Source organism: Augochlora pura, chromosome 10, assembly GCF_028453695.1.
Source record: "Augochlora pura isolate Apur16 chromosome 10, APUR_v2.2.1, whole genome shotgun sequence".
Taxonomy (NCBI): Eukaryota; Metazoa; Arthropoda; class Insecta; order Hymenoptera; family Halictidae; genus Augochlora; species Augochlora pura.
Genome location: NC_135781.1, coordinates 34,640,778 through 34,661,924, shown reverse-complemented (window position 1 = coordinate 34,661,924; position 21,147 = coordinate 34,640,778). Strand labels below are relative to the sequence as shown.

The following is a 21,147-nucleotide window of genomic DNA, read 5'->3' as shown; positions in this document are numbered from 1 at the left end:
TATATAATGATTGGCGATGAAATGCCAAATTTATTAAAATTATTCTGTCCATTCATGAGTGCACAACGCGAGCTCTCTTTGGTGTTATAAGAGGCGCGCCCGCTAGTAATTTAAATTCAAATTTCAAGTGTTGTTTCCCAAGTAAGAAATAGGTGGCAGCATTAAGACATTTTAGCAAGATAGTCTAATCATACGACGATGCGCAGATCAGCTTTTTGCTATACGACGCATTCCCACCACTTTGATGTACGCCTTTCAAATATTCTCCAAGTAGTGGGATACAAGAAGTTCTTTTTTGTGCGAGTTGCTCCTCAAACGCCGGCTGATGGTCATCTACAGTTTTTTTCATAGGCTCTTTGTATATACATAAGCAAAGTTTACATTCGAACGATTGAATTGCACTTCGAAGAAAGAGACTGTTGTTGAGCGACTGTCCCGTTTGTCAAACCCCTAGTTAATTAAATAAATACAAGGCAAGAAGATGCATTACTTTGATACTTTTTTATTCAGGTTTGTTTTCTTGAACTGTAGCATCGTGAATGGTTTTAACGAACAATAGTGGCTGTAACTAGAGTGATTTTACGTGCGAAAATCAGTCGGGTAAGAAGAACGACATATCTCCATTTGAAGATTCATTTATAAGGTAATTATGTTATACACCATATTACATTCACATTATGTTCAATAATTTGAGAATTTCAATTGAAATCTGTTTTAAATTGATGTGTTTTTAAAGTATAGATGTTATAGATGGATGGAAGACCAGTTATCATTCCAGATAGCGATGAGGAAATTGATGAAGATGTTGACAAGCAAGTTGTTATAATTGAGAGCAGTGGTAGCAGTGAGAACTGTTCCAGGAGTTCAACTCCGGAGAGGTAAATAAATTATTTCTGTTCTTGTGTTTTGTCAAATCATCCTCTTCTTTATTGTAATGACAATTTTCACGTGTTTTGTTTTGAACTTTCTTTCAGAAGTGCTGCAGCAACAAGAAAATCTCTGTTGACAGAAAATGCCATTAAGCAGAGTATTAAAAAACATATCCTACAATATTGTGACGATGAGGAGGAAGATAGATATGTACATAGTCTACTCAATTCAACCAGCTGCAGTGAAGAAGATGGTAGGTTTTGTATACTTTTAAATATCAAAAGGATGTAGTATAAAAACCATATTGTAAATATATGATTCCACAGATGAACTTATACAGAATAATGCAATTAATAAAAAGACAATTAATAGGAAAAGATTTAGAGACAGTGAAAGAATAAGCATAGATTCAAATTCTGGGAATAGCGGAAATGAATCGCACGATATTAACATGACAAAAGAACACAACTGTGATTCCAGTGTTGATTTATCCTACATGGAAACAGGGGATAGACCCATATCTTTGAGTAGTTCGTTCAATACAATTATTTAGAAGCATGTTATATAAAATTACGTTTATTCAATCCTATTTTTTTTTAGGCTCCTCAGCAGACGAAGAAGAAATAGAATGCGAAGTTGCAGTATCTCTTGCAAAACAAGAAATTGGGTTTGGTAATATTGATCCAGTGGTTGCCCAAAAAAGAGCCTTACTAGTTTGTAAAATGGAACATTTACAGAAACAATTGAGCAAATCAAAAGTAAGTACGGTGCTGTAAGATGAAAATAGAAAAATTGATTTAGTTTCCATTGTCTCTACTATGGATTTTTAGTTGTTGTTAGAAGCTAGTGACATCGACTTATTACCGGACAGAGGTAGGAAATTGCGCGAAGTTATCGTGAAACAAGAAGAAGAAATCGATGAAATCACACAAGAATTACAGAATACAGAATTCCACATACGGAATGTTAAAGAAGATGTACATACTTTTGAGGAGGAAGTACAGTTTGTTAAAGAAGAATTTGTCGATACTATGCATGTGGATTGTGCACTGATTGAACCTCCACGAACCCAGGAACTGGCTCAAAGTGCTCAAGTGGCTCTGGATGAAGAATTAACGTTAACGACTGACAGATTGCAAGCTCTACACGGATCTCTGATGGCCAGGCCATCCGAGGACGAAAGAGCTGAAGATCCAAAGGGTTTGAACGTTAAATTAATGCCACACCAGCAACATGCATTGTTGTGGATGCAATGGAGAGAAAGACAGAAGCCAGCCGGGGGTATCCTCGCCGACGACATGGGCTTAGGAAAGACCCTGACGTTGATATCGTTGATACTTGCTGGCATCGCGAATAAGGAACAACAAAATTCGAACGACTGCAGCGACGACGAATGGACAGATTCCAAGACACTATTACATCATAAGGGAGGCACGCTAGTGGTCTGTCCAGCATCGTTGTTGTCGCAATGGAACAAAGAGATCAGTCGCAGATGCAAGCGAGGTATGCTCGCAGTTGAGGTTCATCATGGTAGCAATAGAGAGAGCGTTCCTAACAGATTAGCAAGGAATGACGTGGTGATCACGACTTATAATATACTGACCCGCGAATGCAAGACTGGGGGCACAACTTATAAGATCGGTTGGGAGCGCATAATACTTGACGAGGCGCACGTGATTCGTAACCATAAGAGTAATGCGGCAGAGGCGGTGTACGGCTTGGCGTCCAAGAAACGGTGGGCCCTCACCGGTACCCCAATTCAGAATAAGGAGCTAGATTTGTACTCTATATTGAAGTTCCTAAAATGTTCCCCATTTGACAATATACGGGTCTGGAAGCGATGGGTAGATAATAAAAACACGACCGGTCGTCGAAGGCTGGCCACTGTAATGGAGTCCCTGATGCTTCGCAGAACAAAACAAGAGCTGCAGGCTAAAGGAAATCTAGACAGTTTGCCTAACAAATGTATAAAGGAGGTATTGGTGAAGTTAGACAAGCAGGAGCAGTTGGTGTATGAAAAGATTCTGACTTATTCTCGCACCCTGTTCGCTCAATTTCTAGCTCAGAGAGCTGACAAAAATCATATGAATGATCTAGCCTCGGGAAAATACAATAAACCATCATTTCTTTCAAATCCTAGTACGTATGCGAGTAAAACTTGTATATATACATATTTTTTCTGTAAAGCTTTAAGCATTAAGCCTTATTATATCGCGGTCTCTTTATAGACAAGAATACTCAGTTCACAAAAGCGCAAAATAAATTACTGTCGATGCATGCTGATGTCAAAACGCACGAAATTTTGGTTCTGTTGCTACGCCTACGTCAAATCTGCGTCCATCCGTGCCTTATTCAATCAATGTTAGATGAAGAGGATATGCAGGATACTGGACTAATGGATGCTGAAAATGTAGACCCTAGCTTGTTCAACATTGATGATGTCAGATTAAACGATGAAGACAATGCGAACATCAGTGGAGAAGAGATAGGCGTTGACCATAGGACAGCAGCCAATGTACTTACATGTGAGAACCCAGTGTTTCGAATTGATCGCGTCAGTTCTAAGGTAGACCTCCTACTAGATCCTGATTAATCTTCTGTGGAAATGTTATTCGAATAGAATGGAAGCTCCATCCTATAAACTTAAATGCAAACTGTCTAGATGCAAGCGGTACTGAAAACAGTGAAAGAGATTTTGAAAAAAGACGATAAGTTGATAATCGTATCACAGTGGACCAGCATGCTGGACATAGTGGCAGCCTATTTGCCTTCATTGAAAGGTGCTACGTTCAAGCAGTTTACGGGCAATGTTCCAATAAGAGATAGACAGGTATACCCGACTATGAAAAATCGATTCTCCGTTATCCAATGACACTCTGTGATCTCATTTACATTCGTCGATTCTTTAGGGTATAATGGACGCCTTTAACAACACAACCACCGATCCGAAGATACTGTTGCTGTCTCTCACCGCTGGAGGTGTTGGATTGAATCTGGTCGGCGGAAATCATATATTGTTAATAGACATCCATTGGAACCCGCAACTAGAGGTGCAGGCTCAGGACAGAATCTATCGTTTTGGACAGAAAAAGAATGTTTACGTATATAAGTTAGTAGCGAACATTGCGCCCCGAGAATGCCGAGTGTCGCAAATGGTATTGATTTCACGCTTGCAAATTCTTCTATAGGTTTATCTGTAAAGACACGATCGAGGAACGCATCAAACATCTGCAGGAAATGAAATTGGAGATAGCGGCAAATGTTCTCACCGGTGACAAGAATTCCACCGTCTCGAAGCTTACCCTCAACGATCTCAAATCCCTATTCGATTTTTAACTAGATGTAATATAAATTATTTTTCTGTAATATAAACTTCTTTGTTATGAAAGCTAATCAAACATGTCGAAAGTATTTTAATAAAAATTTTAAAACGAAGAAAGAAGTCTTACGTGAGTTTGACTATGTCTGTGGTGCTCCATGCTTCTTTATTTACAACGTCTTCGGTCGGCTTTTGACATTTTTGTTGCCTCATCTTATTGTACCGGACACCGTAATAGAAATATATTCTGAGTCCTACGAGAAGAAACACGTATGTATGTATTGCTCTTAGAGCGAGATCTGTACAAACTGAGAGTGAGCATATTAAAATAGAATACAACAGTAAATTGTGATTAGAAATTTAGTCCGAATATAATTTTAGATGTAATTTAGAAAAATTGAAAATAAAATAATAAATTGTTAAATAATCTCTCATTAATATTCTGATATTAATTTCATTATATTGTGTATTACAATCATGTTACAAAATTTTAGTCTTACAATTTATCAACAATAACATGAGAATGACCGTGTAGTAACGTTTGTTTGCAAAAATGACATAAATATTATATGAAGGAAATATATGCCCCGCAAAGGATTGTCGAGAAGGAAGGATAAGAGTGCAGCAATTACAGTGTTCTATAATAAACACAAATATAAATGTAAATTTTTGTACAATACATTTGATATATTAGCGTGTAATAATTTATGCGTCTGTGATTTTATCATAAAGATCCGTTTTCAGCGTTAATGTTACTAAAATAAAAAAAACGAACATACGTATATCAGTTTATTGAATTTTTATAATAACATTGTAACGCGCCGCAGATTTTATTATAGAGGTAGGTATGGATAATACGATTGATAACTTAGACAACTGGTGTGTTAACTTGAGAATGTGGAAGTTGGACGGAATTATGCGAGGCGGGCAGCGATAGTAAATGTCCGCGTTCCATTTCATTGACCTCTTGTTGTTCGGCTCCTCTCATAGATCCAGTTGAGCGTGCAAGGCTGTTGCGTTGTCTGCACATGTATGGCGTTTCTCCAGGCGAAGGAGTTTCACGACCCTACAGAAGACGCCAAATAAGGTATAAAATTACTCGTTAAAATAATTTACTGATTTAAGTAGTACTGAAATATCTAAAATGATCCTATTATTTTACACAGCCGTTGTAGATGGTATGAATGCAACTAATTCTGTATGGTCTAAGTTTTGTATTCTTTTGTTTGCTTAATGTGGCATGTAAAAGAAGAAAGTCGTTAAATAAATGTAAAGAGACAAACAGGATGTAAGAGAAGTAAAAGCTCAAAATCCAACATAACTACAAGATATGGAAACTCGGGAGGAAAGGAGTAGAAATCAAGAGGCGCATTAATTAATTATACAATGAATTAATATTGGTTTGTCTTGTACAGTCAACTTCCGCAGTCCGATGTTAATTAAGTTACCTATAACTGTATTCGAATCTGATTTAATAGCTTCTATGCATTGGCCAAGACATTTCGATTTAGGACAACAGGGAGAACGAGCTGTTGACTCTCTCTTCAAGGAATGCTGCAGGAGGGAGATGATTGGAATTGAATTATAAATACACATATTGCAATTAAAACTACATACCTGTTTAGAGGGACCACAACATGTTGCATGATTGCAAGGTTTGTCAGTTTTTGGACAGTCTAATACACAATCTTCAGTTGGTGTTTCCTTAATTTCACTATTAGATTGGTACTGGAATGTTATAAATATGTCTAGTTAGTCATCATTTATTTAAACGACGTAAACGAAAAAGACTCTCTCGATTTATCCTCGGTTTTGCTATTATAAAAATCGTCCTTCGTGTCATGTACCAATGACATCTACAGTTTTAAGAAAAATAAATTTACTTACGTCAATAAATTCTGGCTGTATCGTAGTAGAATGTATGCCTTCGTTGTGAAAAAATTCTTTAACTTGCTCCGCAATTTTCATATATTCTGATAAATTTCTGCACCGGATGTGTGCCGAAGCAATTATACGGTCGCCAGCCAACTGCCATACATGAAACTCGTGTACGGCCAAAACACCATCAACATTTTCGAGTAAACGTTGTTGAATAGCATCAACCTAGAATAACAAATTCTAATAGTATAAAATTATATTTTTATCTTCATAATGTGTATCCGACTTAAGTATACATATGTATAACGGCCATAAGAAGCCGTATGAGAAGCATTTTTATTAAATGTTTGAGAAAAATTTAATAAAAGTGGTAATAAGTAAGTGAAAGTGTACTCTGCAATAATATTGAAGTATTTTTTAGACAAATTTTTGTCTATTTTGCTTAGAGACAGAAGGTGATTGCTATTATTTTCAAGTCTGAAATCATCTTCTAAAAAAAGGTTTACAGTCAGCATTGTAACGTTGCGGTGTTAATTTTCGAGGGAAACGTTATGTTTTTTGGAATATTAAAACGGTACTATAATATTTAATTAGCCTCGGAATTTTTTTAAGTACTTCACCTGCAGAGAAATTACTTACATCATGTAATATCTCCTACCAAAGCAAATAAGTTCTGAAAAAAATAGTTATTTTATAACTCCCGTATGCTTCAAGATATTTTAACATTTTTAGTTATAGAATATTGTAATATAAAACTATTGTACGTATGACATCCCTATATTTGTGAAAATATATAAAGATACCCCGTATGCGAGGGAAGATGTTACGACGTGCATAGAGTGGTCTTACAATATAACAAATAAATCGAATTTATGATACGGAGATATTACAATTTTTGTGAAATTTTGGCATCTATTCGATCTCAATCGCTCTGAAGTGTATCGTATATGTATGTGTGTATGTATATATAATTACATTGCTTGAAATAATGTTACCTGAATATGTGTCGGTACAGTTTGCAAAAGAATCAAGGCAGATTCTTGCAGCAACGGCCACACTGACCGCAGAATGAGAATAACTAACAAAAGTGAAAGAGCTGGATCAATGTAAAATCTGTAAATAATAAAAATTTTATGTAAATACTAAATGAAATGATGTTCACGAACTACATAGTACAGATAAACAATTATTTGAAAAAGAAAATGATTGTAATACATATACAGAGTGCCCAAAAAATATGGGGTATCCTGAAACATGCGTAATCTTCATGCAAATACAAACTAGAAATTCTTTTACCATGTTTAGAGTAGAAGCTCTGTTTCTGAAATATTAAAAGTTGAAAATTGGAAGTTGGACTTCCATATTATATGTATAATTTAATATGTAAGACTATATTTATATCTATACTACCGCCCATAAGCATTTGACAACTCCTGTATTTGTACCACTATTCATATAACACTTCATGTTACGGTTCAAATGTACATAGTTATATTAATGAGGGACAGTGTATTATAATGTGATCTTAAATGTAACTCTTTGACTGCAAACAACTCTTAAAACAAATGATTTAGCAAACGCATCTCCATCTAGATTAGATCATTGGGAGCCACTGTTTTTCACGAACTCCCGTTGCAGTTAAAGAACTCTATAATTAAGATATTTTCACATTTTACACAGAATATAAACATACACGTAAAGCGAATATAGCTTAAAACCTTTTAGAATGACCTTTTTTACTTTCTAATCCAATTTTAAATATTTCTATAATACTTACGCATTTATTATATGCGTTTGATTAATGTATTAACGTTCTTTGGAAAGTAATTTCGCCGTTTAAAACACACTTAAGTCGATATTTTACTGAAAAACGAAATTACTTTTCGAACAACTCAATGATAAACACGTGTGAAATAAGCAATTCTTGATTAGATTTCACTGTCCAAATACCTATGGACGTGCTCGTATTATTAAAAAAACAAAAAAATAAGAGTTTATATCCTCGCGTGTGCGGACCTCGCCCCCAATTCAAGCCTTTTGTTACGATTACTGTTAAAGTTATTTTTTCCTGCTCTTGTTACACGACAGCACTGCGCATACATGTTCATGCGTGATAGGTCATCTAACTTGTCAATTAGATTTTGCACACAGGTGAAGTATTGAAAAATATTCCGTTCATATTTCTTTTGAAACGATTTCAAAACAATTTTGTATTATTTTGTGCACTTAAAAGCTCTCGTTTTGAGCGTTCCGTTTCTCATAATTCATGGTATTGTTATTTTTCCATGGAGATAATATCATTAAATATGTTTTCCAATTAAATATCAACCGCAATATTAACGATCAGTAAACTTAATATTTGTAAAATCTGTAAGTTTATAACAAAAATTGATTACCTGTACTCCCATTTTGTCAACCAAACAATTAAAGCAGATACGATTACAATAACAGATCCTAAGGCATCGGAAAGTACATGAAGAAATACGCCACGCATATTCATTTGACTGGCGTCATGCGTATGACCGTGTGTCCTTTTCACCTGAGGTGTTGAAGGTCTATAAGCTTCGTCATTTTCGTTGTCATCGGTTCCAACGAAAGAGCTAAGCCTGTTATGACTTCGAGATATACCGTGTGAATGTGCGTGAGTGTGGCCATGTTCTGTAAAAAGAAAAAAAAAAAAGAAAAAAATTTGAATATTTTAGAGAGGTGAACGTGAAGGTAAGACAAAGTTCAAAAGTTTAAAACCAAATGAAACAAATACTTGCTTTCACAATATTATTTTCCAATCTCCTTTGAACGGGTTTATTATAATTAAAAATTTCCAAATGAACTTTTTTCCCGATAAAAAAAATATTGAGGTCGTCTCGTCTCTATTGAACAGCACCATACGTGTTATATATGTATTACAGAGAATTTTCGTTACAAGCTCAAATAAAAGAATTGGAAAACTTAACTATCTTATGTATTTCTTTTTATTTTTCTACGACTAAATGTAATTTTTGCAAATATCTTTTTACTCACTGTCCGGTAAACGAGACAGTCTAGTTATAGTGTTTTAAATGATGTGTAATCACTTGTGTACATCATTGTATGAAACGAAAAACATGATAAGAATTGATGAACTTTTTACAACGATTTGTATCGTTTTAAAAAATATAGAGGAATGTTCAAAAGTGTGAACAGTAGGTGGAGACGTTTAGGTGGTTCTAAAGTAAACTCATTTCGCATCTTTTTCCATTTCAGAGAAAACACCAGAACAATGCTAACGAACGCGTGACAATTTGTTGGTACTTACCATGAAATAAGCACAGCCCAATAACATTCACTAGTAACCCAAGTCCACCGACTGCTACAAGTAATTTAGCTTCATGTATTTCTTCTACTTCAATAAATCTCTTACATGCTTCGACGGTAATACTAAAACACAATGCGACTAAAAAGACAGCATTTACCAAAGCACCTAAAACTTCGGCTCTGGCCCAACCAAATGTATTTTTAGACCATTTCTTTGGCGACATCTGTGAAACGCATAAGAACTGGAATTATTTCTTCGATACATAGATTAATAAATCGCGGTAAACATTTCGCATGCTAACACTACGAACAGTAACGCTGAACGGTTAATGTTATCGGCTCTATTTTATTAAACGAAACTCAGCAGACCGATTCCGATTTAAACTGACACCTACGCAGGTTCAAAGTGATATATGGTATGTGTATATGAAAGTAGCTTAATATTTTTGAACTTTTTAAGGCATAAATTGAATTTTTTGAGCTACATCCCTCTTCAGTCCCAGTGTCTATAAACTCCCTCGATTAGACTCAAATACTTTTGTGCTAAAAAATGAAGCTCTTTGTTCAACTAAGTGTTATTTTTGTATCTTTGCAGAGTTTCTTCCTTTTTTTTGTACAGGCTATAACTGCATCCGCATAGATTAGGAAAATGTTCGGTATCGTTTGATTTCAGACGACAATGGAGACTCGCGCAGAATTACAGCCACCGTAGATACCAAAACTATAGATTTAGAGAAACGTGTTCTACCATGTTAATAAATTCGATAATATTCTGTAAAACGAATTTAACAGGCCATTGAATTTGATGGTCGCGTTACGCTCGCATAGCTCTCGAAAACGGCCGCGCATCGATAGCAAACCGCGAACGAAATTAGCTTTAGTAAAAGAAATGTCTTACCTTTACGGAAAGAAATGCAACGACCAATGCTGCTACATCCGACAGCATGTGAAAACTGTCAGCAATTAAAGCCATTGAGTTTGTTACATAACCTACTACTATTTCTACTAAGAAAAATAGAGCAGTCAGCCACAGCATTGTCAAAAGGCGACACTTTTTCCCTGTGAAGCGTCCCATAGTGTTTGTTTGTACCTAAAAAGAATTGCAACATCATGTGTAAAAGTAAAAGAATTTTGCAAACATAAAGACAGGGTGAACAATAAATTCATTCGAAAGATTGTTCCTCTTATCTTTCAACGTAATTCGAGGTAATCAGCAGGAGAGATTACGTTCGCAAAGTACACAGAAAGTAGATGACATTTATTCGGTTCAGAATATATCTTGACTGCATTTTATTTTTCATAAGTTTCAACGTTCTATTCGGTAATCGTTTCTATGGCTTTATCATTTTTCTTTGTGCCAATCTGTTTCATTACCGTTTAACGCGTTCCTTTCACTCCTCAATGGCATTAAACTTTTGATTACCAGCTTAAGAGCCCGTGAGAATCCCGACCAACAGTTCTTCATAATAATTAAGTTAAAGGGTCTCGCAAATTAAGCAAGCAAACATATTTTCATTACATTATTGACCGTTTACAAATGAATGAATTATCCCATTGAAATAGAGAACTCGGCCCTCCGATCCAAATCGCGAGCCTCTCAATCGACTTAATTAGTGTTTTTATATCCATTTAACAATTCATAAATTGTACACCTGTTCGTCTGCAGTAGTTGTCTCCGGTACAAGCCTCGCCACGATCATTCTTTCATTCTAACTTTATGGAAATAACAATATTGTTCGACGTATATTTGCTTCCACAAGGTGGAAGCTGGTGGTATCCTATCCATCTACGTATACGAAGAGAAATCTAATTTTCTACACGGCAGTAGGAAAAGAAACAATTAACCCATCAATTTACTAAGAAATTCTAGACTTTCGGCAATTGCAAAATCATCGCTTATACGGTTTTGGAGTATCCAAATGAGATTATAAAAGTTTATCACAAAAATCAAAAAATGTTATATCAATTTGTTACTAAGATTAGAAATTTTCACGAGCATTTACATTTATCGTAATAAACACGAAGATACTGAACTTCGCTAGAACATTTCGAATACGAAAGTGTTAAAGTACCATTGACCGCGATAAATTTGAACTTGCTAGGTTCAGTTCCATTAATTAAACCCGTTCGCTCCCATAGGAATTGTTGGGATTGATTTTGGCGCTCGGCGCTCGACGCGTTGAAATGAATATTCATGTCAATGCTCCTTCTTGGAGCTGAAACGTTCTAGCAAGGTGTCGCTCGATTCTTTGATCCAGACCACTGTGCGTTGTCGTTCTCGCGCGATTGTTCGAACCGTCGCGCGTCGTGTCGCGTCGCGTCGCGACCGTATTGCGATGATTAACGCATTGAAAACGGAAACGTCGACTGTAATCTCAGCTACGTGATTTATAAACTGTGGGAGCTGGTTGAATTTTCCCACCGCACATGAGAAACCAATAGTAGAACGCGCGAGGCGTCCACGTGGGAAATGTTTGGGTCAACGACGTTCGTTTCCGTAATTGTTCGCGGCGCGGCAACGTGGATCGGTCGAGAGATCCTTTGTCGTTCGGCAATAAGCGGCATACTCGAGATAATAATGGTTAAAAATTGACAGGTCAACGTTCGGCCATCGTTGGGACAGCCTGCTGCAACAGTTGCAACAGAAACTGGAGCGTTGCCCTGTATTTTTTGAATCGCGTGCGCGCGTACGCGAGAGGCTTGCCAATTAATTGACTAGAGTTTGAACAACCAACGACAGAAGTCGCGGACCAACGGATTTTTGGCTGTCGGCTGTGTACAACTTGTCTTCTAACCAAGTCGCAATTATGCTACTTTGTATTTCGGTGTAAACAATGGTTAATCCTACGATAGCGGGCGACATACATATATCATTTCGGGTTAAAAAGAAGTGACAGAAATACAAAGGATCGTGTGCCAACAAGTCGAGTTATCGTTCACGAATGTCGATATTGATTTAACATTTAGTTGCGAAATTGTTGAACTCCGATGATTCATCTTTGCCTCGACATCGTTTACGAATGTATTTTCGCGAATGCAAAGGAATTCGTATTTAGGGATTGATTTCGATTCGACGACACCGTATGTACAGTTGTAAAACAATATACGACAGGATTCGTTCCTAATGCTAAAAATTCATAGGGATCTCAACTTTTTTCTTTTTCTTTTCTTTTCAAATGACCGAATAGCTCGAACAAGATCTATTTTCGCTCGTATGAATTTCACGCGACGCCGTAACAACTCTACCGTGTGCAAAAAGACATGTATGTATAAAAGTTCGCATTTCAAAGACCGCATTTGCAGAGTAATTGTGCCTAACGCGATGCAACAGCGCGTAATACAGCAAATGTCCGAGATATAATTTAACGAAAGTTTATCTTATGATGGAAATTGCAGGGTAATAATGTAACGATATTATTAAATCCCTTTGTTTCTTCAATGTTATATTTTATCTACTACCACTACGACTACTGCTACTTATAACAATTACGACACCGTCTCGGTACCCCATGACCGTTTTAAGAACTAAAACCGATATCAGAAACCATAACTGCCTTCAACCTCTGATTAATTTCCACTTTCTGCTTTTGGCAAGCTGACGGAATCGAGCGTTGCACACGTATAGCCAACGTTTACTCTACGCACGTCCATTGGCGAAAGTTCCATTTATTCCATTCAAGCATTGAGTTACTTGCAATCAAGGGGTTGCTTTTATTTACTCTTTAAACAAATATATTCTCAACTGTGGTAAAGAAGAAGCGATAGCAAGAACAAGCGCAAGCTGTACAACAATAAAAAGCAGCGGACACGAGTAACATGCGCCGATAAAACAACCGTGTTATTTCATTCTGAACAGAGTTCTTTTTATAATTTCAACGCATAATCTTATCTGATCTCTCATCGAAAGGACACGCGAAAAACTTACTAGGGTTACTGGATTAAACAACCAACTATCGTTACACTGCTATTAAGTTTCTGAGAATTCATTGTGATTTTTATACAATTTATCGAGGTCTATGGAAAAATGCACACGTCCGGGGGAAAAAGGGCATTAAAAGGTAGGTTGGAAAAATTAATAAACGAGATTATAAACGATCCTTGACATGCGTACATATAGAAACTAATAAATGAAATGAAACCGCGAGCTATGGAAAAAATGCTACATTTGCTAAACATTTGTATAAATCTATTATCTTTTCCAATTAATTCCTGTAAAAAACAAAGATTCTTGTACAAATAACAAATCACTTCTTATACAAATGAATCGATTTATTCGATTCGATAATCTTTGCAACATCTTTCTGAAACTTGACCAGACTACGTCAATCAAGTTTCCTATTTTTCGCCGAGCTACGCGCAACTCTTTCGATCGGTTAACTAAAAGGGTTAAGATCGGCAACCACCACCTGACTCGCGGTCAATTTATGTGCTCTTGGATCGTTCGCGCCGCGCGATCTAAATTTTTCCGTAAACGGAAACACTCGGTGGTATCGTACACATAACGGAGCGGTGCAATGTTTGACAAACAGACAATCGACCACAAGCATGCGAAACAATCATTCGCATTATTATACACGTGACAACCATCCAGCTACGTTTCTAAATACGGATAAAAGACGATCGAAGACAGCTCACCGTCATGCGGAGCGACGTAAGAAATGATATTTTCATGGAAATCGGCATACATTAGAGCAAGATACAAGTTTCGCCAGTACATCTGCGGAAAAGTTAAGAGACAGTGGTAATAGCGAAGTTACGCGTCGACGGAGAGCTAGAAGTTATCGTATACAATAAGCGGTCATTCTAAGACGATCAATTTGAATTTTAGTTGCACGCGTATCGTATGTTTTATAATTGTTACTTCGTCATCCAGTTTGTTTCGTTATCGAATCTACAGATACATGTTTCGCTTTCTTAATCGCAATGATACATAGGTCTGAAAAATTTGAGCAAGACACAGATGGGAGACAAATTACGCGAGGCGCCCCATTCGATGCTAGAAACGAGGACAAAATTTATTGGGCAATGTTCGTCGATAAAATCGACGTTCTACCGTACACGAATACATCTACTGTTCCGTTTCAAGAAGAACACGCTGTATGCATACGTACACTCCCGTCCACCATTTCTCTGGCAAAAGATATACGTGTAAACGAAACGAAACGAAACGAAACGAAACGAAAAAGGAGTGGTAGCATTGTTCTTTTTGAACAAGATAATAACGTATGTAGCTTTTTTTACGTGTGTACTATTTTCAGAGAAATGAAGGTGTCCTTCAATTTTTTAAATGGAATACCATCTGTTTTTTATATCTTATGAAAGGGTGCATCAAGGTGAATTCAACGATGAACCACGGAACGACCTTCGGGCCTGTTTCGTTGCGAAGGAAGTATCGCGAAGGAAGAAGGAAGGCATCGATTTCAGCGCGATTCCGTTCATTAACAATTTCCATTCTGTGCATTTTCCCGGACCACCGACGGCACATGAGAACGGTGACAACAAATTTCTTGTCGTTTTACAGGAATCTACGATACAAAGGGGTATCCCAAAATTACAGTGCCGTTAATTGTTCAAGTTTCCGACAAATAGGAATCTTCCTAATTCTAGCGTAAGACGATCTCGCAGATGTTTTAGCGCCAACTAACAATTATCGTACAAGGCAGCCTCGCACAGACAATTCCTCGGTCGCAAGCATAAATGGTACAGAGTGCGCGGATCTCCGTGCACTTTCATAAAGTACCTCTTGAAAACTACGTTGCGAGGCATGCTGACAATTTGATCGAGATCGATTAAACGTTTTTACAAACTACGAAACAATTGAAAATCGTGAAAGTAATTGGTTTCGCTCGTTCCTCGATCGCGGATGTGATCGAAAAACAATGTCGACGAGTACAATCGCTCTATTATCAGTGATCTCGTTTACACCTACGGGAGGGGTTTTCGCTAATCAAGCGTGTGTAATAGAAAACAAAAGTGTATCATCGGTGAAGTCTACACTACTGATCGACGGAGCATCGACTGTGTCCTATTTAGTAACGCTTATCGCGTTCTGTTATTCGACTTGAGATTGTTTCAGCAGATTTTTCGCATACGGCTCAAATACTAATTGCAAGTTCGAACGATAGCCGATGTTCACGAGCTGGAAAAGAGATGAGAACTCGTGAAAAGAATTATTAAAAGATCTAAATTATTTTGCAGAAATGTTCGAGGTTCAAGGATGTTACATCGAAATGATTTCGTTCGAGTCACTCCGTCGAAATGAAATATAACTCCACGATCGTTTGTAGCTGCGGCTTTCGCTTTGGGAATATTGTCGATGGCTCCTAAAATATCGACGATACAAAAGATTCTTTAAGTGGTCGTTAAACGATACGATACGAACTTGTAGTTGCTGCCTAAGGCGAGCTCCGTTTTCCATTGTTCATCGAAGAAATAAAACGGTCAATTTCGTTTGTTGAATGGAATTTCTGATTGCATTATTGAAAAATGCGTTTCCGACAACCGTATTGCGGATTGTATGCATTTCTGAGAAAAATGAACCGACGAGATACAAGTCTGCGAGGACTTTTTAAAACGATCGATGATCCCTTGCCGTACCATTTTTCCCCACAATTGCAACGATTGGTTAAGTCGTGCTCGTTAAAATGCGGCAAAGGGTTGCAAGAAGAAATATACGTATACCTACATTGGACTATCGTTTACAATCAACCTAGAAAATGTTCATTTTATATAAAGATTCGCAGTCTACTAATAACGTAACGTATACCTGAAATTTATTGGTTTCTCGAGATGCTGAGCGTACAAACTCTGAGAAAAAAAAGAGGGAAAAACCCATTCGCGAGACTTGCCAGAACTATGAATCATCTACGTGCATCCTCTCCTATTCTGGGATGTTTCTCATCCGAATCTGTAAAGACTGCTTTCGGATAAAAATTCATTTTAGCAGCTCTACCCTAAATCTGTTCGCAGTCCTCGAAATGCATAATAACATGAAGAAAAGATTCGTCTACAGAAGGTAATTGTAGCCTCTGAAAATACTTGACTTCTATTACAAAGAAGTCGTCCGTATCTTCGACATGTCGCGAGATAACCGACCGAATGACTTCGGTGCGAACACATTCTACATTAACATCGGTCAGATAAGGGAAATTAAATTGTCAAGAGCCCCGCACTTCTGAGAAAATACAATATTTCATAAATTCTGTATAGATCGCGAAGGGCTAACGCGAGACTAATCGAACCCCCATAACGTGCACGCGCTTACTCACTCGGGGTCCGAGATGATAAGTATAGATAAGAATTGGTGAATAAGCGCGCAACGGTTGAACTTCGACTGTTTGATGCTATGAGTAATGTGGCGGAAGCTAATTAGAGAAATAGGCTGTGTCCCTGCTTGCAGCACAGATTTCACAGTCGGTCAGTCATCGTCGCAATGATTTAACGAAACGTTTGCAACGCCGAAGACGATCATTAAGAACTGTTTAACGCGAACGTTACAAAACTAGGAGAAACTAGGAGACGCTCCAGAAACAATTCGAGGGAAACAAATAGTATCCCAGATACGAGCCGATAAAATTATATCAATGATTTGTGTATACATACACAGATTAAGGCCCGATAACGGTCTACGTCCAGCCACGTGTGGCCGACACTCGATGCAATGGTGTACGAGCACTTACTTCGTAAGTGTAGCTGGAACTGTTTGCACAGGTTTAAAAATCAACTTTCGTACTCATAGTTCGAGTGTAGCCAACAAAGTTTCAGATTCCATTCTACCGACAGAAATACATATATTGTTTCGCGAAAATAACGCGACGTTCACTGCCATACCGATGATATGTACTACGAAAGTAAATTTCAGGAATTAGACAGACATTTTTCATTATGGATGTATGTGACTTTAAATTAACTGCCGTATCAGATTGCCATTTATCGTTTCTGTTATTTATCAAGGAGTCTGGACAGTCTTCGCATACTTCGGACATACTTCATTGCGGAAAGAAACGTACAACGAGATAAGTCCAATGTCATTGTAGATTTTTTTCAATTACTTCCTCAAGTAGTTGATATCGCGATTGATAAATCCGATGTGTTTTGCATTGAAAAGTGTCACATGAATTTCGAAAGAAGTATGTTAAGAGAATGCGAAGGATGTGGCGAAACTTCCCGTGATGATATTAAGTTTTTCGGACGTGGTTTCCGCGCGATACAATAGCATTTGTCGAACAATTCGGGATTTTATTTCAAAAGGTTTTAATCCCATTCTTCGTATTTGTCTCGAATAACTAACCAATTACTTGCAAGTAATTTTTTACGTGGGAATTATTCAACGGTGACGAGGCAACAATCGCTAACAGACATCGGATTTCTTCATTTAAAATTCGCCGAATTTTTCGAACGAGACATCGACTACTCGATAAGATGGTAGAAAAAGGTCGTTAAACAAAGAGGAAATTACTCCCGGTATAATAAGATTCTTCGCAATTCGTCAAGTAAAGAAGAGAACGAGAAAGTAATGCACAACGAGCAGAGTAATACTTTACAAATTCGGAGCGGAAGATCTGAATTGGTGAATAAGGACATAGATTACAATTATTTCGTACGAAGGTAGTTGTATCGAAGAAATGTTTTGGTTTAGCCGACTGAACTCGCAACCATATTTAGAGACTTTGACCGAGAAAAGAATTTAGACTGACAAGGTTTTTCATTAGGTTTTCACATTTTTTTTTCAAAATATTTGCAACCTTTTAAAGACGTGAACAGCTTGTAACGTCGTTTGAACATCCTTGCTGATTTGTCTCAAGGCTGACAGCATTCTTAGCGTTGACAGACATCATTATTTTTATCACGATTGTAAATGTTAACAAATGTGCAGTTATATTTTTTAAATTACGATTTTATAGTTGCTAACCAAAATACTTGTTAAGGAACTACGCGCGCTTAACTAAATAAATATTAGAATTTTTTGAAACTTCAAAGAGCATTTCAACAGTTGCAAACGACCGCTTTTTATATTTTCTTTAAGTATTTAAGTAAGAAAAGTGCCTCGCGAGTTCAGTTATAGCCTGTACTGTAATTAAGAATATTTTATTCCAGTTTTACTACCAACGAAATATTTAAAACAGATAAAAATGTAACGAATTGATTGAATGCAAATCAAGCCCATACAAAATATTGTTAGCATCATAAATTAATATTTATAAAGAATTAAAGACATATGTTTCGGCATAAGAATTAATTGGATGAACAAAATTTTGGAGTATTTCTCTTTCTTTGTATTTGATAGGCCTCTTTACATGGCTTCTAACAAATTCAGAATTTGGATAAGTAAGGAAGATTATTCTATTTGAGTCTATATCTGACCAATGTAAATTTCTACATGGTTTATCCCCTCTCTCTCTCTCTCTCTCTCTCTCTCTCTCTCTATACTGTTTATAGGAATACCATCATATCCAATCTCAGTTATACAGATGCTTTTGCCATAATGAAACTCTTGTTAAAATCTTATGAATTTATACCCCAAAAATGATTTGCTTATGACGTATGACATCTTTTAAAACTACTCTCTTTGTATAGAGCAGAAGTGGCTGATGTAAAATGAATTCAATATTAATATTCATTAATATAAACAATATCATCTGGTTTAGAGATATAAATATAATTCTTCTGAAATTAGTAACCATTGTATCTTATGTTCATATCAAATATATTGAATTTATAAAATGTATGAACTAGATTTAACATATCTCCTTAATAATTATAGAAGTATCCATTCCAAAGGATATTCAGATAATACATGGTTTCATTTTAAAAGGCTAAAGAAATAGCATGTAACTAAGGATGTATGACTGCTATTTATATATGTATATAGTTACTCACAAGATTGAGCATATGTATATTTATTGGCAACATTTTGCCCATTCCATAAAAAATAAAGCAAGCAGTTTTATTATTGATCAAGATTACAATATAGCATTGTACTTCCAGCAGATAATTCAGTTCATTTATAATACCTTATACACCCAAATAATGGATGCCATAAATTTCTTAATAGTGAAGGCTATGATCAATTCTTGCTATCAAAGCTATGATATTCTTAAATGTAAATGTATATACTTTCTTTCACACTGTCTTAACATCATAATCCTTATTATATGAAAAACTCTGTATATAGTTTTTATCGGCACAATCTCTGAATGACATTAATTCATCATAGTATATTATCCATCTGCTTTCAATGGAATAAAAAGCTTTTATAACATTTTACTTAATGAATTTCTTTGTATATATAATGACGCCAACTTTCTTATTCAAAATCATCATGCATCAGTGTTAACAAACAATATAGGGTGGTGATCAAATGTAACCTAGCAATGACAACAACGAAGAAGACATTAGTAGAAGAATTTTAAGGCATCATAAAATGATCAGTATCTTCAATTTTATGATGTCACAATGTATACATTTTTTTTATGCTTCTTAAATATATGACATGAATTTTTTATTAATGTTCTTATCAAATTATTCATTATATACTAAAAGTAGACACTGTTTAATATTCCACATGTGATCTCTTTTGTTCTTGGCTTGTTTTTTATTTTTAAACAAATAAAATTTTTCATGTTACCTATATTTTCAATTTTGTGAGCAACTACATGTATAAAATTAAAAATGCATATTAGGTCAGATGAATATAGAAATACAAACTTTAGAGAAATGCATTTACATCAAGAAAACTATTTTAAATAAAAAAACATCCGAATTTTAATATCTCGATAGTTTCGCTCTGTTAATTAATTTAAAAAAAGCCTAGTACCGTCATTTTTAAACTTCAATATACAAAAAATGCTATAATCACAAAGAAATTTATGTCTGGTTTATAAATTGTATACAGGTTACTAATTTTTTTCTGAAATTTGTTTAAGTATCATAAACAAGACGATCACATTACTTACGTTTGCAGTAAAATATTATAGTTCTTCGAATAATATATCAAAATTGCGTTAAATGGCACAAATATGAACTGTTTATAAACATGTTACACAGTACTGATGTGTGTCCACAAGTAGCGTCAATAATATAGAATGACATTAGATCTTTTTGAGCACTCCAAAACATAAACGTTTTAATTCACTACCGAAAAACCACGTGGTAAAAATAAAATGCACTGAACCTATATAATTAATACTACAATTCGATGGAAATGTTACATAGCATTTCGTTAAAGATAGCATTGGTAAAGCAATAACAAAGGTAGACGATCAAACACCATCACATTTTTTTTAAACTACCAACAGTCACTCTAACGATACATTACATGTTCTGAAATTGACTAGCAACGACAAAATGAGTTCTCACTCCCTGTCTAACCTAAGTCTATACACTGTACCTAGAAAGGCAAAACTGTTACTCAGCTTTTACGCGCATATTTTCAAATCTGCAAGATAGTAGCATGTTCTTTCTTCCCGTAATAATTTTAATTTATTACGAATAAAACACTGACATTTTCTAATGCTTTTAATATTTTTATTATTTTAAATTACAACTATTACTCAATTTTTCCATAAATTCATAAAATCTACAGTTTAGTTATTGAACAGAATCGTTTACAGATTTTCTGAAATAAGCAGACGTTATTGAATCCTAAAATAAAACTGGAAAATGAATACATTATTTATCAAATGAAGGTAATAAATTATTTTAAAGAATTATTATACAGAATTTAAGAGGAGATTTTCTCTTTCTCAGTTCTGCAATATTTTCCCCGCAACGCGTTCCGTTAGCGA

The 21,147-nt window shown here is 35.8% G+C and overlaps 2 protein-coding genes across 9 annotated transcripts; one reads left to right on the top strand and one right to left on the bottom strand.

Moving 5' to 3' along the window:
* The first annotated feature begins 532 nt into the window (after positions 1-532).
* Positions 533-4,306, top strand: LOC144476031 (transcription termination factor 2-like). Of its 2 annotated transcripts, none has more exons than XM_078192558.1 (10): positions 533-643; positions 737-878; positions 975-1,123; positions 1,197-1,400; positions 1,471-1,628; positions 1,701-3,009; positions 3,099-3,436; positions 3,533-3,700; positions 3,780-3,979; positions 4,059-4,306. In XM_078192558.1, exons 2-10 carry the CDS (start codon positions 751-753, stop codon positions 4,204-4,206), a joined length of 2,802 nt encoding a protein of 933 aa, XP_078048684.1. In that variant the 5' UTR covers positions 533-643; positions 737-750; the 3' UTR covers positions 4,207-4,306. The 2 variants fall into 2 exon arrangements, with proteins under 2 accessions (XP_078048684.1, XP_078048682.1); XM_078192556.1 differs by having other exon boundaries at positions 548-643; positions 751-878.
* Znt63c (solute carrier family 30 member 1) lies at positions 634-20,712 on the bottom strand. Of its 7 annotated transcripts, XR_013494950.1 has the most exons (14): positions 20,317-20,712; positions 13,997-14,078; positions 10,260-10,451; positions 9,363-9,585; positions 8,464-8,725; positions 7,063-7,180; positions 6,077-6,292; positions 5,807-5,917; positions 5,154-5,255; positions 4,320-4,443; positions 4,140-4,230; positions 3,972-4,064; positions 3,394-3,863; positions 634-999 (listed from the first exon to the last, which is right to left on the bottom strand). XR_013494950.1 is itself a non-coding variant. In XM_078192559.1 (9 exons), the coding sequence occupies exons 2-9, from the start codon at positions 14,042-14,044 to the stop codon at positions 5,058-5,060; spliced, it is 1,368 nt and encodes a 455-aa protein (XP_078048685.1). In that variant the 5' UTR covers positions 14,045-14,078; positions 20,317-20,712; the 3' UTR covers positions 4,636-5,057. The 7 variants fall into 7 exon arrangements, 2 of the variants coding, with proteins under 2 accessions (XP_078048685.1, XP_078048686.1); XR_013494951.1 differs by having other exon boundaries at positions 3,394-3,544; positions 3,707-4,230; XR_013494949.1 differs by having other exon boundaries at positions 3,972-4,230.
* Positions 20,713-21,147: the final 435 nt, after the last annotated feature.